The sequence below is a fragment of the Dioscorea cayenensis genome, chromosome 5 (genome assembly GCF_009730915.1).
Source record: "Dioscorea cayenensis subsp. rotundata cultivar TDr96_F1 chromosome 5, TDr96_F1_v2_PseudoChromosome.rev07_lg8_w22 25.fasta, whole genome shotgun sequence".
Lineage (NCBI taxonomy): Eukaryota > Viridiplantae > Streptophyta > Magnoliopsida > Dioscoreales > Dioscoreaceae > Dioscorea > Dioscorea cayenensis.
The window spans coordinates 4942935-4961235 of NC_052475.1; the positions used below are offsets into that span (position 1 = coordinate 4942935).

The window sequence follows — 18301 nt, forward strand, 5'->3', positions numbered from 1 at the left end:
AACGAAACATGCGAAAGAAAAATCAAATATCATACGTTGCCGTTACATTTAGCATGGTCAGTCCGCTATAACTGCATTACATGATCGACGATTATGACCAGTTTTGTGGCACCGGCTACAATGTAATTCACGGGCATCAAAGGCTTGTGAGTCTATTCTCTTTCTTCTTTGACGCCTGATCGTTTCTTTAATATTAGTGGCCTAAGTCGTAGTTGATGGTGGTCGTCAGATAGTTTGTCACTGTCACTAACAGGGGATACTAGATTCACATACGCCCAATGATACCATTCCATTGTGAAGTAATCATCAATATAAGAATGGACATTCGTGTCTGTTTGCATAATCGCGACATATGCATGTTTACACTGTAGGCCATGTACTTCCCACCTCCTACATGAACACTGACATGACTGGAGGCTGACTGCGTTGTTGTTATTGTCAATGACTTCGTACGTGTCTTCAGTAGACCGCCCTACTTAGAGGAAAAGACTGTCATCAACAATTTGTTTAACCTTTTTCCATATTTCAGGACAGAGGTGTGTATCTCACCTGTTGGATCATTGGCTTCTTTAGGCTAACATATTCATAAGTTTAAATCTGGAAAATGACAGTTACACAGGAAATCAATATATATACACAGAAATATCTATTTCTACACAGTAAAGTAAATTTTATACACAAAAACATAAATATGTACACAGTTAACATAAAAATATACACATGAAAACTATATAACACACAGAAACGCTCATATATTACATGGAAACACATAACCATACATAGTAGGCAACTAACCTGATAGAATCAACCATGCTTGTTACTAGTAGATGTCGTGTCTCTTTAATCCAAGCATTGAAGTATTCTGCCATGTTGGAATACATCTTGCATCATCGTATTCCTTTAAATAAAAAGTTTGACCAATGATCAACGTCGGACTTATTCATCAACCAAGAGTGTGCATTGGTCGATTGACATGCAAGTTCATGAACTGCATCATCAAACTCTTTCAAAGTGTATACATACGTAATTTTCACAATTACTGTCCAACATTGCATTCACAAAGCTTTACCGAGGCTAGAGTTGGTCTTTATGAAGTTCGCCTCCAAATGACGTAGGCAATAACCATGTGGTGAAGAGGGGAAGACTCGCATGACGGTATTAACCAGGCCCTTCGATCGATCTGATATAAATGTAATAATTTTATCATAGGTATCTTGACCGTACAAGGCCTCCCCAAGAGTAGCAAGAAACCAAGTCCAGTTCTCATCAATTTCATTGTCGACAATAGCAAATGCTACATGGAATAGACCATCATTGCCATCTTTAGCCATTGCCCCTAGCAGAATCCCACCATACTTGGCCAGCAAATGGGTTCCATCAATAAAAAGTAATGGCTTGCACCCATGCTTGAACCCCACTAAATAAGCCCCGAATGAAAAAAAAAACACGCTTAAACCGCTCACCGTCTTTGTCAATGGTAACAATGCTACCGGGATTTGTCTCGAATACTTTATATGCGTACCATAGAAGCAAATCATAGCTACTAACCTCACAACCATAAATCACCGACCTCACAACCTTCTTCCCCATCCAAGCACGCTTGTATGGAAGACGAACACTGTGGTCATGCAATATGTCTTTTTGTAAGTCAACAGCTCTGTATAATAGTGTTTCTTTTAATTTATGTTTGACATGTTCAGAAACCCACTTCTTCCTTGCTTTTGGATGTGATGTAGTACCAATTCCTCCACCACAAATGTGAGTTGCTTGCATTGTCTTCAGCCGGAACACATCATGAATTCCCTCTTTAGAAGCATGCACTCGCCATTGGCATTCCTCAGCAGTGTACCTTACAGTCACCCGAAGTTTGTCATTTTTTATAAATGTAAAGTCAAAATTTTTCCTTATAGCTATGCTTCACATGCAATTTTTAAAGTGGTTTGTATTCTTAAACCATTGACCTACTTGTAAAGTGGAACCATCATGTCTATCGGTAAACCTACCAATACTGAGCGCCTCAGAAGAATTCTGTTGGGAGAGAAAACTATCACCATTGAGGTTGACGCTAGGGGTGAGCAAAACCGGGTATCCAACCCGGTTTTTAAAACCGGATCGGGTACCCGATTTTTCGGATCGGCAAAAGCTTGACCCGTATCCGACCCGGTTTAAACCGGATACTAAAAATCAAGTACCCGGTTTAAACCGGATCGGATATCGGATATCCGGATCCAAATTAAGTTTCATTTACTCCAGGGATTTTTTTTTTATATAACAACATCAACATTCATAAAAAAAACAAATATGAGAAACTTGTAACTTATAAAGAGGATTAATTAAAACCTTACATTATTCTCCCCACAAAAAAATTCAAAAAAATAATAAAGAGTTTCACCGATCTTAGACATAAAGATTTGAAATTTTTTTCCTTTTACTTTTAACCCTATAAGAGTTTAAATTTATTAATATGTATATATATATATATAATAATGTAACTATATAAGTAACTCTTTAAGTATTTAAACAAGGGATTTTAATTTTTTTTTTCTATTTACGTCCTTGTAAAATTTTAAATTTATTAATATATATATAATAAATTTAAATTTTATATGGCCTAAAAAGTATATATATATATATATATATCTTAGAGGGTTTAAATGAGGGATTTGGATTTTTTTTTTCTTTTTTACTTTTTAAACCATATAAAATTTAAATTTATTATATCTAATTATATATATCTATATCTAATTATATATATATATATAAATGAATATATTAAAAACCGGATCGGATTCGGATATCCGGTTTTTAATTTCTCCCGACCCGTATCCGATTCGGTTTTCACCTTAAAAATTCGGACCGGGATACCCGACCCTCTTTTTCGGATCGGGTACTCAAAAAATTTGGGTAAAAAAACCGGATATCGGATCGGATCATCGGATCCGGATTTTTTTGCTCACCCCTAGTTAACGCTATCTAACAACGACCCTCTGTGTTAAAAAAATACACACAATCAATAATAATACACAGAAAACATAGATGTTACACAGGAAACAAATATTATACACAAGAAACACATATTATACACGGGAAATTATTTTTGATACAATAACATATATTAATACACATGAAATATTTGTCATTCACAGTACCATCATATAGAACAAAGGAACACATAAAAAATGAGTAACCAGCGAAATCAGTGATTGTAGTATTACTATGGGATCAAGGAGGCTGAGTTTCCATCTTTATAGACACTCACATCCTCGATGATGATGTCTACGACAAATTTGTTGAAACTATAATATATATGATACATGCGTTGAAAATTGGTGTCAGACTCAATTGGGCAAAGCGTTCTGTATGCGTCAGGCGTTACGAACTTCACTCTCACTTGGGAAACATCTACGGCCCAGCATGCACATATCTCACCCATGACTGACTCTTATGAATTTAAAACAGTGAATTGAAGCGCACGCCCTTCACCTTTGTATCGCTCTACGGCGGAAAATGTTTCCATTTTTAATAACGCCTACATAAAATTGCAAAAAGCTTGTAAGAATCTACACACACAAAAAAAAATGATAAAAATGAAGAAGCTTGTTATATTACAAACGCAAGAGCATGCAGAATAACAAGAAGAAGAAGAAGAAGAAGAAGAAGAAGAAGACAAGATGAAAGAGAAGAAGAAGATTAACAAGATGAAGAAAAAGTAGGTTAAGAAGATGAAGAAGATGAAGACAAGATGAAGAAGATGAAGAAAAAGAAAGAGAAGAACATGAACAAGATGAAGAAGAAGAAGAAGAAGAAGAAGAAGAAGAACAACAAGAACAACAACTTACGTGTAAATATCTTCACTTCAACCTGCTAACTAAACAAGATGGAAGACGAAGTTGAAGCTTCGGCAACCAAACCAAGATAAACAAGGAGAAGTTCAAAAATAATGGCAACAATAAGAAGAAGTGAAATATCATTTCTTCTCTGACAAAGAAGCCATTGGAAGATATAGCCATACTATACATTAAATGTGATGTGATTTGGAGAGAAACTTTTTGTTTTTTTTTTCCATCTCACATGGGTACATGGGCATTTGAGTCATTTTACCTCCACTTAACTGACGAAAGTAACAACAAGAGTTAAAGAGAACTTGGTTTAAAAAAGAGGGATCTAATGAGAAATGAAATTATCAGAGGGACTACAGTGGAAGCTTTGAAACTTTTCAGGGATTTTTAGATAATTTTCCCTTGTTTTTATAACACTTATAATTTTTAAATTGATAATTTTTTTAAAAAAAAATATTGTAAGAGTATTCTTTTAATGAAAAGTGAAATTGACCATGCTATTTGCATCCATTTATGCAGGTTTTATTAGGTGTGGATAAAAGCTAAACTAAAAAAAGAAAAATGAAGGTCAAGGGTATATGTAAACAAGAAAAATTAAAATATTATGTTTTATACATTTAAAAAATTTTATAACTAAAAGTTTTTAAAATCATATAAAACATAAAATTTTATTTTAAAAAATGGCACACAGTAGCTAACACGGTAAGTTGTGTTATATTAGTTATATAAAAATAATAAAACTAGATTTTTTAGATCAATAATGTGACATGTATCATATATACCGTGGCGATAACTTAATTGTAAAACGTTTGACTCCCGTATAATATTTCAATTATCATGTTATTGAATTAAACATTAGTTTAAATAATTTTTAAAATACAAAATATATGACCAAAATGTGCTATGCCAAAGTATATGCACCAATGGTGCACTTAATGTCTCATTAAAAAAAATTATACTATCTTTTAAATCTTCTCTTCACACGGGTCTTCAAAAGGAATAAAAATAAAAATGCAACATACATACATACATACTTTTTATAAAATTTGTCGGTTGATTTTTAAAGTATATAAGCAAGTAAAAATATACCCACTTTAAAGGGGTGTCAAAGCAATTTTCTCTAAAAACAATAACAACCATTGTCCATTTAACTTACATTGGTCTAGACTACTTAATTACTCTTAGATCCATGGACCCACTTCTAACATTAATATCAAACTGTTTTATCCCACTTGGATTGATAATCCAAGCATAGTCAATTTCACACAACTTACAAGAATACGTGTCTTTTATTGTAGTTTATTTAAAACAAGTTTTTTTTTTTTTTAAATACATACCATCAGATAGGTTTAGCTATCAACATGTTTTGCATTAATTAACAAACTTTTAGTATTTTAAAGATTAAATTTAAATATAATATTTCCATTTTGCATGGATGAATTATAATTTATAATATAAAAATCTTAAAATACCTCTCAAGTTAAAATTTTTAGCAAACTTAAATTAAAAAAATAGATCATAATTTTTACACGAAAAATAATAAAAAATACAAACCAAAATTAATATATATCAACTATAACATAGTCAATAATCATAATTAACAAATAAAGTATAAAACAAGTTTTAAAATGTAAATTCAAAATGATAAGTAAACTTTAATTTTTATACAAAGAAAAATAACTATCCACTCATTACCAAAATATACCCAATAAAACATTTAATACAGAAAATGAACTTATATAACTAAAACAAAATTATATGCTCATTGGTAACAACTATTAATTGAGGGTAAAATTGTCTAAAAATTATAAGGAAAAAGGAAACTATAGGGATCAAGAAAATTTTGTTCATTTTAAAATGATAATTAATCATTTCTCATTTTATTTTCATTAAAAATTACACTGTAAAGTAGAGGGTGGAATTGTCTAAAAATTTAGCACAAATTACCTTGCTTAGTAATCCAAGATAAACACTCGTTTTGATAATAATAATAATAATAATTTGATTGCCAAATTTATTCATATAATATTTTCATTTTTAATAATTTTAAATTACTATCAATATTACTTGCGGAACTAAATTCAGTTTCCACCAAAAATGATAACCATAAAATTAGTAGTTGATATATTAATCAAATAATAAAATAAATAATTTACTTTTTATTTTTTTTCCATAACCAAGTAATTTAAATGTTCTCCAAATAAAATTTTCATTATTTTAGTATCCTTCAACAACTTAATAACTCAATATATTTTATATTTATTTAATAATTCATAATTTTAATATGGTAAATTCATTCAGACTACATTTTCGATGAAAAAAATGACTGTGATGAGTAGTACACTATTCATTAAAAATCAATGAATTAGGGGAAGTCATACAAATAACACTAATCACACAATCTATACTCAAAATAGACCTATGAAAGTTGGGTTGTATTATCTACCCAATTTTATCAATGTTCTAACAAAACGATACCATCCACTTATGCAATTGATGTGGTCTTGGATAAATAAGAGAAACATAATTAATCAATTAATCAAAGGACTAATTTAATATTCAAAATAAAACAAAATTAATATCATTAAATTCTACTCTGAATGATATGCACTTGTTATTTTTAATTTTTATTTTAGTTTTTATAAGTACACTTTTATAAAATTCAAATTACTTGTATATGTCAATGTTTTTTATTACTAGTTTTACATTTGTTCCCATTTGCCAATTAGGTATAGAACAAGTGAACATTAATAAATTAATTACTAACTCCAATGAAATTGATAAAATAACCTTCTCTACATATCTATTTATATAGTGTTCCAATATCCGCATAGTATATGTATATTGCCCTTTCAAACATTTTTTGGTACATCTTTTTTACGTGATCAACTTTCATAATTTTACAGTATTGAATCCTACATGTTTATGATTGAACAACTATGTTTTAATATTAATAAAATAAGAAATAAAAAATTAATACTTAAATATAAAAATACAGATACATAGAAAAAATTAACAAATATTGATGCCTTAAAATTATTAAAAAAATTTATAACTAGATTTAGCCAAATTATGACACCTTTATATAAAAATCGACTATATAATAAAATTTCTGATTCTCAGAACAATTTAACATACCAAAATACACGTACCTTCCTCCTCTTTCTGGATATATATTTCATATCCATTGAATTATTTTTGTTATGTTTTATGAAAATTAAATAATTTGTTTTTGACGTGGTGGACAAATTACTCTAAATACACACATTTTATTATTATGTGGTTAAATAAAATATTTTGTAACTTCTATTTTAATTTTATATGGTGGTTTAACGATCCCCTAAAAATTTATTAATTCGGTCAGACATCAGATGAGCAAATTAGAATTTTACCATGTGTACATTTAGAAGATTTTCAAGGACCAAACGTCCCTAATAAATCTCCCTGCCTCTGCCAACCCAGGATAAAGTATTGATTTCCATTATCTAGAGCAGTGGTTGTTATATGAAACTTTTAAATAATTAATAAAGTATGCAATTGTTTACAGCTTTAAAGCATGCAAACTAACTAATGACCATGATATATTCAGACACCCAAGTTTGAGTACTAAGCCCCTTCAATTGAATGCACTTTTTTAAATAAATGATCTATGTATGTACCGACGGATACAAATTTTATTTATACACCCTCAAATATTGTTGTGCTTGTTACCGGTTTGTTCAAAAGTCAACAAAATAATTCTTTTTAAAAAAATACAAGTATGCTTTAATTTTTTATTAAAAATTTGAATAAGCTAACATTTGAGTTAGAAAAGAGATGAAATATCATTACTTTATTATACAGGTACAAGTATACTTTATTTATTTATTTTTCTTTCTACGTCTTTAAGAAAAAGAAAAAAAAAATATAGTATAGAACTCATTAATGTGTATAATTGCATAAATAAATATAATTTTAACAATATCATCTTGATAATTACTTGCTTTCAATTTCCTCTTTACTTACTTTTTATTCTTTTTTTTTTTATAATATATTAAATAGTATTTTTTACCTGGCAAAAATACCTTTATATAAATAAATATAATTTTTACAATAACATTTTAATAATTACCCGTTTTCGATTTTCTCTTTACTTACTTTTTATTCCTCTGTTTTATATAATATATTTAATAGTATTTTTTATCGGGCTAAAATATCTTTATATAATCAATTTTTGGATATTAAATATAAATAAGGGTATTGTTGTAATTTAGCCTTTCAATAAATCCATGCTCCTCATGTTTAGTGGTCCATGTCTTCATCTTCTTTGAAACTTTTGTTTTGAGGTACATTCGTTTTCCCTATTTTTTTTTAAAATTATTTGAATGTTAATTCTAGCTAGTTTATAAATCTAATAACCTGAACTAAGAATATATATTTTCAATTCAAGATTCCATGCCTATTCTTTGAGCTTTGCACACTTGTTTAAAGAAACGACTATATGTTTGAATAATAATAATAATAATAATAATAATATTATTATTATTATTATTATTATTATTATTATTATTATTATTATTATTATTATTATTACTTACTTACTTACTTACTTACTTACTTACTGACTTACGTACTTACTTACTTGCTTTTACCTTCAAAACCACCCCAATCTGATTTTGCTAGCCCCTTTTTTTTATAAAATTTAAATTGGTATGAAAATGAATATTTTATCCTTTTGTTTGTTTAACATTTATTTTTATACTTCTGATTTAAAATTCAGTTTATTTTATCTTAAATTTTAGTTCAAATAATTAAGACAACCAACATTTTATTCGGCAATAACTGTCATGCCTAAAATGCATGTTCTTATGAAGATAAAGTGTCCATTATGCTTGTTTTCATAGCATTCAACGCAGAGCTTCAGATCATTGAACTAAAACAGTTATCTAATATCTTCCTGACACTCTACTCTGATTACTGATTTTTACATGAAACTAAAAGAACATAAAAAAAAAAAAGAAAGGTTCAAGTACTAATGGCCCCTGCCATTAAATTCCAAGGAATTAAAAATCAAACCAATTGGCTGCTGGCCATTTTCTCAAGATATGTGTATATATTGGCTGCATTTATCTTCATAAGAACATCCATTTCAATTTAGGCATGGCCTTATGGTTGCCGCATTAAACATTCTTTCATTTATTTGTTATTTGAGATAAAGAATTCAAAATTTTCTCCATCTGAGCATAGAATTCTAAACCAAAATTTCCCCATCGAGATGCTTCACCACTTCATTCTACACCAAAATCCACTACAATACTTTCATATGCAAACCACAAACAAAAAAACTTGTTGTTTCAAGAACTAATTCATACTCTAACCCCTTCCTTTGTCACTGAAAATGTAAAGAAACACCAAACACCATTCACTATAATTAAAAAAAAAAAACCAAACTGGAGACTATCCAGATTCATTGAATTATTTTATTCACATAGATGATTAATTGGATCATATCTCAATCATATGCAATCTATATACAAACAAAGATCATAAGCCACAAATTCATTGAAATTGAACTTAGAATTGTTCAGTTGTAGAAACATTTTATCACAATCAATAAAATCAGAGACTAACAAATTCTAGCATTAACAATAACAGATTGAAGTTCAACGAAAATATGGAATAATGCAGTAACAATTCTCATTTCAACAAATAAGCAATCTTAAAATGATGCACACTTTCAACTGAAAACAAATGCGAGATAAACAAAAACACATAGCCAATAAAGAATGTATTAGAATATCAAAAGGCAATAAAGAATCACACCAAGCAGAACTATTTACCTTATCTCCGATGCTAACTTAGCCAGAATATATAGCTTTCAGCTCAACACCTGACAATTAATATTGGTTTGTTTAAATTTTGAATTTACGAAGACAATGCGAATCAAAGAAAACATAAAAAAATAGTGCATCAATGTGAAGCATGCCGTAAGAATCATTCATTCATAAGTCTCCTAGCTAGTATAACAATTAAGAACTCACTTTAAAAGAAATCAATTTCCTTTAAAGACAAGATGGATTCAAAGAGGCATTCATCTCCAATTGAGTAAACCAACAGCTACAAAGAAGACAACTAACCTTCTCAGTCAAAGGCTTCTTCAGAGGCTTGTAACACATCCACAACAAAATCGCCCTTGCATCCAAAAATGACAAGGCACTATAAAATCCAACACCATTAACTTCTTCTCACAATGAACATTAATGCTCAATAAACCTTAATCGGTTTGGATGCAGATACGGGAAACATCTCGACATGATTGAAAGTGAAATCAAAAATCAAGAATCAAACAACAAAATTCATGGCAAATATCCTGAAAATCAACATGAAAACACCGGAAAGGATCAGAGGTTTTGGCGATTTCTGGGGCTTCCGATCAAGAGATTGAGAGCGGCGAGATGAGATTTAGAATCAAAGAAATCAAGTAGATGAAATCCCTCGAACCCCTAATGGGATGTTCAATCCTTTAGGAACACAAACAAAATGATTTCAATAAGGTAGAAAAATTACCTTCTCCAACGAGCTTGGACAAGCTAAGTAATGGACAATGTTACCTGAAGCTTGCAACCAAAATATAATCCTGAAAAAAAACCCAAATGAAAAAACCCTAAAATGAACAAATCAAAGAATTATGTCTAACCAGAAAATGAAGATGGAAGACCAAACAAAATGGAGAGAAGGAAAAGGCAAGAGAGGCCGAGATAAAAAAATTTAAAAACCCTGTTGGTAAAGAAAGAAGATGAAGTATCCACATAACCTTGGCCGGCGTTTTCCAAACACAATGCCACCAAATGAATGGCAAAAATTATAAAAAAATTATTAGATAGTTTTTTTTTTTGGGGTGTTTCTCAAGCAAATCCCGCTTATGCCCCCAAAATTTTCGCACCAAATCATGAGTGCGGGCAATCCCGGCGTTTACAAAATAAAATGCCATGAAAACAAGAGCATTTACTGGCGCTTTATCATGGCGTTTTGCAAATAACCCCGTTAATACCCTAAAATTATTCACGCCAATCTTTGAGACTTATGGTGCTCTTGGTTTATTCCTAGCGTTTACGACACTACCCTGCAATGCCTTTTGTGGCGTTTTACATTAAAGGCTTGTTTGGATGAGCTTTTGGAAAACACAGAAGTGTTTTTTTATAAGTTAAGCACTTTCGGGTTCGAAAAAGTTAGATTGTATTGTCACTAGCAAACGTGCGTAAAAAAAGGTGAAAAAGCAACTTTTTCTTCGGTAGTCGTGAGCAGAACATCAAAAAAACTGCTTTTTACTTATTTTTACAACTTCGCTTTACGTAAAAGTTTAATACAAACACAAAATATAAAAAAAGTCTTTAACTTACTCCTGAAAAGACTTTTTTTCCGTAAGCACTTCTACTAAACTTAAAAAAGTGCTTTTTTGAGAAGCCAACCCAAACAAGGCCTAAAATTGACAGCGGTTTTCAAAAGCGCCGCGAATATTTTGCCGCTAAAAACCTAAAATGTAATAGTGAGACTAGAATCATATAAATATATAATTTTAATTCAATTCAAATTAAAATTCTCATCTAAATCAAACTATATATTTTTTAACATGTTTAAAAACTAGTTTTAGCACCTTAATTAATTAATGAGATAGAAACCCACAAAGAGAAGAAGAAGAAGAAACTTAGAAGAAAAATAAAAAGAAGCAACTCTGAAGAAGAGTAAGAAGAAGAAAAAAAGAGAAATAGCAGTGATAATTCTATCACGGAAAATGTTATATATATATATATAATGATTATTATTGATATACTTTCAACTAGATCACATCCCTCATTCTTCGGTACCCATCTCGCTACCTCAACGAGCGCCGGGGTGTGCAAGGTGCCATAGCATTGCCACCTTCTCTCGCCGGCATTTGGTTGGTGGAGGTCAAATATCAGCACCCATGCTACTAATAAAAACTTAGACAACAAATATTATTTACTAAATTTAATATCTATATTTTTCTTAGAATAATTATCTAAAAATATTTTTTACCCAAAATTTAATTAATATTTCTTTTTTTTTGGTAAAAATATCATCTAAAAACAGTATTATTCAGTATATATATTAATTTTTTAAAAAAAATAATTAAAATAAAAATAGCAAGTTAAGGATTGATTATAGCATTCTTATTCTTATCCAACCTTTAATTCTTAGTTCTTTTTAAACTAAGGAATAATTCTGAAATTTTTTTTTTAAAGAACTTCATAGTTTTAATTGATGAGATTTATTACTAAAAAATATTATTATTTTTTAGGAAAGCTCAATTATTTTACAGTGTCGGGTCTAATTTAATTGGGTTGGTAAGTATGATTTCAATGAAGACAGTGATAATGGCGATGATGCTAATAATACCATCTATCACACCCATCGCAAGGACGCTCTAAATATGTCTAGGTAACTTTTTTTTTTTTGAGTTATTTTAATTTTTTAAAATAAGTTAAATTATTTTTCTCAGTATTTAATTGTACGTTGAATAATAGAGTGGCATCGGAGCATGCAAGGGCATCAAATGAAGCACTGAGAAGAGGAGACAGAAACAAAGGATAGTGTTTGAGTTCAATGGCATATGAGGGAAGCATTTGTGCTAATAAGTTACATCAAAAAGCAGATGAAGAGATTATGAGAAAGACTAACAAATCCAACAATATTTGGAAACTGAACTTGCACTGCCTTCATGCATATGAAGCTGTTGATGCTGTTAAGCAACGTCTCAAAAAGCTTGAAGCATCACCAAGAACACCACTGAAATCTTTATCTCCTCACTGTCAACCAAATTAAATCTCTTATGTATGTTTATAATTGTTATGAAGACATATGTGTTAAGATACATAATAAATGAAATTATTATAACATGAGTGGGGAAGCATAGCAAAGGATCACCAGTGTTACCTTAAGCAGTCTAAACAATTTCTTACTAATAACAGGTACATATAATATTTTGTGTTCTTTTTCACATATCAATCAGATTGTTAAGATATCAGATTGTTAAGATGTTGATTTTATGAAATTATTTTGCAGGTACAGCTTTTATGATCACGTAAATACCCTTTGTTTACTGTTGTGTGGATATTAATGATTGATAATTGTAATTTAAATGAAAAAAAAAAATAATAAAAACACTGCTCATTTGTTTTTAGGAAATAACTGTAATTCAAGTAGAAAAAAATTATTTGATTTTTTTTTTAAACTTTTTTAACTAAAGATAAAATAATCTTGACCATAAAAGAAAACAATCAAATTTAAGCTAAACCATTAGACCACCATTTTAAAATTTTAAGAGATAACTGTATTTAAATTTACTAAAATTAATGTAGTATTCTTTAGAAATTATTAGCAAGTTTAAGATAGTATAAACAAGAGATGAACTAAATAACATACATATAATTTAGCAAATAATTTACTTAAAATTTTGAAAAATAAAAAATAAAAAATAAAAACAGCACAAAACCAAACTTGTTTTAACCCCCCTCCAAATGATTCATTTGGAATTGCTTTGAAAGCCAATTCCCCAAATATCAGCAGTAGCATGAGTAGAAACTAATATGCTCACAGTATTTAGTATGCCAGTGTTTGTGGACAAAATGCCTACTCTTGTAAACCTACATATTCATTCACAGAAATACAGAGAAAGAAAAGTGGTCTTATAAATGGTAATTTTTTTTAACAAATGTAATATGTAATTTCATTGATCACAATGTGAATTACCTTGGAGAATAATCACAGTAAAAGTAAGCCCTTTAAAAGAAACTTTATAGTTTACAAAGTTAGGATGCTGACCAATAACAATATTAACAATAATACCATCTTAAGAGCATGGTTCAATTGCAAGGATTTTTCAGATATTACAATGAAAATTCATAGAAGATCCCCAGACCACAGCTGTTGAATAATTTTGCCCAGTAATCATCTTGTTCAACAGGTGAAATTGGTAAGAAAAGACAAATAAATGAAGAACATTTGAGTTATGTTCTATAAATTGGGGTGCATTATTAAATGGAAGATTATGCATGGTAAAGTCCTGAAGGAAGAAACATCATCAGGACAAGAAAAACAGGAACAGTTGTACTGAGAACTTATTGAGATTAGAGAAACATCAAACAGTTGCAAGATTAACCCAAAATTATGTATGAAAAGAAAAGATAAATAAGAGAGATGTCAGTGCACCAGAATGATCAATTCCAAAGTTATTCTGCAGAAATGAATCTACTCTTGCCAAGAGAATAATGCCATTGAAAGCAAGATTAACAAGAAAGGAAAACGCCTAGGCATAAGATGGAACATGTCCAGCATAATTTCAGCAATCAAAACTACACAGAATAATGTACTAACTCGAATATCTTATAGTTACAGGCAGGAATGAAGTAATAGAAGACTAGACAAAACCCTTGATAAACAACAAATAGGAAGTAACATTTTATCACACAAGCTTTTCTTTTTTCCATCAAATGCTTTTGTATCCCAACAATTGCAATCCGATCTGCTCATTTCGCAAATAGTAATCAAAAGGAATTACTGAAAAAAGAATTACAACACATAAACCTACTTGAACTAATTCTATCAAGGATGGTATGTAAAATAATGAACTTTAAAAACGCATAATAAGGTTTATCTCCATTGATAGTTTGCAATGTTCAGCTGGGGTTTAGCAACATGAAGGAACCCAGATTTAATACTGCAACCACTATCTAAAACAAAATATTCATATCCATAACACATAACCTGCCAAGTATCAATAACCAAGGCAATGATAGCCCTCTCAAGATTAAAGACACAATGTCATTCTTTTCCAGGCTTTTGAGCCAAATAGATTGACAAGGAAACAAAAAAGAAAGAAATTCTCGTCTGATTAGCTCAGTATACTGCTGAGTCAATAAATCCAAAGTTAAATTCACCTTGGATCTCACAAGGCTTCAAAGCATTGAGAATGAATGTTCAAAAGCTTGCTTAAAAATAAAGTGGACTCGTAAGGATCAGGTCAGAGCTGATCTAGAAAGGGCTAATTGGCTTCACATCATACATGACTTGATTCTATAAGTATTGGGTACAGAACTTTCTGAGATTAAAAAGGCCACCTAGAACCAATAAGAACCACAAGGGTAAATTTGTTATATATGGCTTAACAAATATAAATATATATATAGATATCAAAGCCAACAGATTCATGAGCTTAGTAGTAGGACTTGGAAGACCATTTAGCATAAGGTTGTCTAATATCAGGAATACAAATATATTCAACGCTAGTACTTAGTTTCAAAGGAAAAAATGCAGAGAGGAGAAGATTTAAGCACATGCAGGCCTAAAACAAACCAGCAACCCTATTCCTACCAAAGTATCTCAAAATTATCATAACTAAGCTAAAATTAAAGCTCCCTCAAAAGAGGAAAACCTGCAGATTGCATGACAAACTTTGTTTCCATCCCCTAAAAGTTTGACATGACCTCCAGATAAACCTTTAATATAAATTGCAGCACTTCTGTTGCGACATTACTGTATGTTCTTGCCTACTACGGGAATCAATTAGAGCGCCATCAGGCCTTTTCAAGGAGCTTCAATAATCTTAGATCCTTGTATTCCAAGCTGGACATACTTTATTTGCTTTTGAAGAGATTATTTACAGTAGTAGCATGTCTTTACTTTTTACTTGAACAAGAGAGTAGGTCCTAAAAAACTTATAGATGAGACCAAAATGATACATGTATAGCACAATAATTTTGCAAGAATCTGGGGGACATGGTTTGAACAAATTAAGCATGTTCGTTGGATATGCATTAGCTCACAATGTTATCAACATGTTAAGTTCCTCCATCAAACAAGTATTCTAATCCAATTAAAAGATCAGGAAACTAAAAAAAATGATACTGTAAAAGTAAGAGCCACAATCTTAACAATAAATAAACATAAGTTTATATAACTAGAATTACAAACCAAAATAAAAGCAATAAAAGCAATAAAAGCAATAAAACCTGAACTAGCACATCATACCAAAATGATTCCTATGTCTTTCAGATATAGGAGCAGACATAATTAGTTATTGGCCAAAACAACCTAAAATGTGTCCAACACCCAAGTCAGACAAGATGAACAATTAATTTGATCAGCTAGGAAGACTTAACAAATTCACATCTGTGAGATATCCCACTACTATAGCACAATAATGTATTCTCACTGGTAGTGAAGTCCCAAGAACAATTGTCACCTCATAGGTCATGCCATTTAGATAGAATATTTTAGGTTCACAGCCAAGCCAACATCAATATTTTATCAGAACGTAACTTCCCTCTAGCTTCCTAATAGGAAAAATGGTGGTTTGAGTGATTTATAAGTGTATATGGATCAGGCAGCTACCTGCTGGGCTTGAGGAACAAAAGAGCCTGTTTTCTCTCCAAGCATCCTTTCAACCTCTTCAACACGCCCTGCTTGCGCAAAGGCATTCATTATCCTCTCACGGAACTCAGGAGAAGCACTGGCACCAGACCGTAGCATCTCTTCCATCAAATGTATGGCTCTGTCCAAATCTCCTTCTTTGCAAAGTCCATCAATCAAAAGTTCATAACTCATTGAATTTGGCTTCAGTCCTCTTTCACCCATTTTCCCAAAAATCTCCATGGCACTACTAACCGATCCTACCTTCACCAGCCTTTCAAACATCTTATTATAGAAACTCACATCAACCTTAGGAGCACCATCCCCACCACTCGCCATCTTCTCAAAATAGTTTAATGCATCTTCGATCCTCCCTACCTCAAGACATCCTTCAATCAAAAACCCATAGGTTGCAGCGTTCGGGATGACAGACTTCCCGTGCATTTCATCAAACAGCTTCTCTGCCTCCGACACCAAGCCATTCTCACAAAGCTTTACAATTATATTATTGTAGCACCCCACATCCATAGCACACGCTTTCTTGCCTGTCCTGTGGAACACTTCAATTGACTCCAAAAACCTGCCTTTCTTAAAGCATTCATTCACCATGATGTTGTAGGTGTCAGTATTGATACCAGTGAAGCTTGGAGGAGTATGGGCATCCAGCATCTGCTCAAACAGCTTCTCTGCCTCCTTGATCTTCTCATGCTTCAGAAGGACCTCAAGGAGAACATTGCACGTCACAGGACTCATCTTGAACTGAAGATCAAGAAGGGATTGATAAGAATCCATGGCTTCTTTGTCCTTCCCCTGCTTGAAATGAGCCTCCATGAAGGTAGCATGGACAACGCCATCGTAAACCTTGCATCGTTCCCGAAGCTCATCAAAGAGCTCAAGGGCCTTGTCCATGTTCCCAAGATCAATGAATCCGGCAATGAGGTTGTTGTACACTAAGGAATCGGCACCATGGCCGCGGCTGAGCATCTCGCGGAGGAGGTCCACGGCCTCACCAATCCGATTGGAATCAATAAGGCCTTTGGTGAGATGGCGATAGGTGACAGCCGAGGGAGAGAAAGGGGCTGTGGCAAGGATGTGCTGGTACACCTTGAGCGCCTCATCGACGTTCCCAGCCTCGCAAAAGGTATTGATAAGAATGTTATAGGAGACAACGTTGGGAACGAGGTTGGATTGGACGAAGAAAAAGGTGTGGAGATTGATACCATCCTCAAGCCGGCCAGCACGGAGCATGGCGGCGGAGATGGCGTTGCAGGTGAAGACGGTGGGGCGAGTGGAGGAGAAAACGGCATGGCGGGCGGTGGCAGAGGCGGAATCAAGGTCGCCAGAGCGGATGAGGGACTGCACGCGGTTGTGGAGGTTGAGGCGGGGGCCGACAAGGGCGGAGGTGGAGTCAGGAAGGCGAGGGGCGTTGGGATCGCGAGGAGGGCGAGGAGCGGAGGGATCACGGCGGAGAGCGTGAAGAGGGGGCTCGATGCGGAGGCGGCGCTTGCGGCGGCGGCGCTCGGCGGCAGCCTCTTCGGCAGAGGAGAAGGCGAAGGAGCGGGAGGAAGTGGAGAAGATCAAAGCATTGGAGGGAATCGAAGAGGATGATCGGAGAGAGCGGCTGAGGAGGCGGAAGAGAGACATGGCTGGAGATGGAGATCGGCAAACCCTAAAAATTGGAGCTTTTCTCGTTTGCGCTCTGGAAGGAGGTTCTGGAGGCTTAAACCCTGCGTTTAGGGTTCCAGAATGTTCTCTTTTTGCATTTGAGTCCTCTTTTGGCTTTTAAATTGGATTTACATCCTCTCATGCCTCGGCCGTTTGTATCTTACGAAACTCTATATATAAATAAATATATATACCTCTAAATAAAATCAATTAGATATGTATTTTTTTTTTAATATTGTGATTCGTTTGCATGTTATTTTTTTTGGCCTAGCATACATCATTAAAAAATATTATTAAATATTAAATAATCATAAACTCTTTACATACATATGCCACAGAAATTCTTTTTAAACATTGTGTGCTTATTCATTTTTTTAATAAAATTAAAT

The 18301-nt window shown here is 32.3% G+C and overlaps 2 protein-coding genes and 1 long non-coding RNA gene across 6 annotated transcripts; all 3 read right to left on the bottom strand.

Annotated features, from left to right (window-relative positions):
• Nucleotides 1-1055: 1055 nt before the first annotated feature.
• Nucleotides 1056-2054, bottom strand: LOC120259902. Its single transcript, XM_039267362.1, has 3 exons — nucleotides 1966-2054; nucleotides 1464-1849; nucleotides 1056-1417 (listed from the first exon to the last, which is right to left on the bottom strand). The coding sequence occupies exons 1-3, from the start codon at nucleotides 2052-2054 to the stop codon at nucleotides 1056-1058; spliced, it is 837 nt and encodes a 278-aa protein (XP_039123296.1).
• A 7322-nt stretch (nucleotides 2055-9376) lies between these two features.
• Nucleotides 9377-10735, bottom strand: LOC120261304. Of its 4 annotated transcripts, XR_005536588.1 has the most exons (4): nucleotides 10633-10735; nucleotides 10386-10455; nucleotides 9956-10010; nucleotides 9377-9708 (listed from the first exon to the last, which is right to left on the bottom strand). It is a non-coding gene; the product is annotated as an uncharacterized LOC120261304 (long non-coding RNA). The 4 variants fall into 4 exon arrangements; XR_005536585.1 differs by having other exon boundaries at nucleotides 9956-10455; XR_005536586.1 differs by lacking the exon at nucleotides 10633-10735 and having other exon boundaries at nucleotides 10386-10587.
• A 5128-nt stretch (nucleotides 10736-15863) lies between these two features.
• Nucleotides 15864-17979, bottom strand: LOC120261303 (pentatricopeptide repeat-containing protein At1g10270). The gene has a single exon (XM_039269141.1). It carries the CDS (start codon nucleotides 17889-17891, stop codon nucleotides 16218-16220), a length of 1674 nt encoding a protein of 557 aa, XP_039125075.1. The 5' UTR covers nucleotides 17892-17979; the 3' UTR covers nucleotides 15864-16217.
• Between the last annotated feature and the right edge of the window lie 322 nt (nucleotides 17980-18301).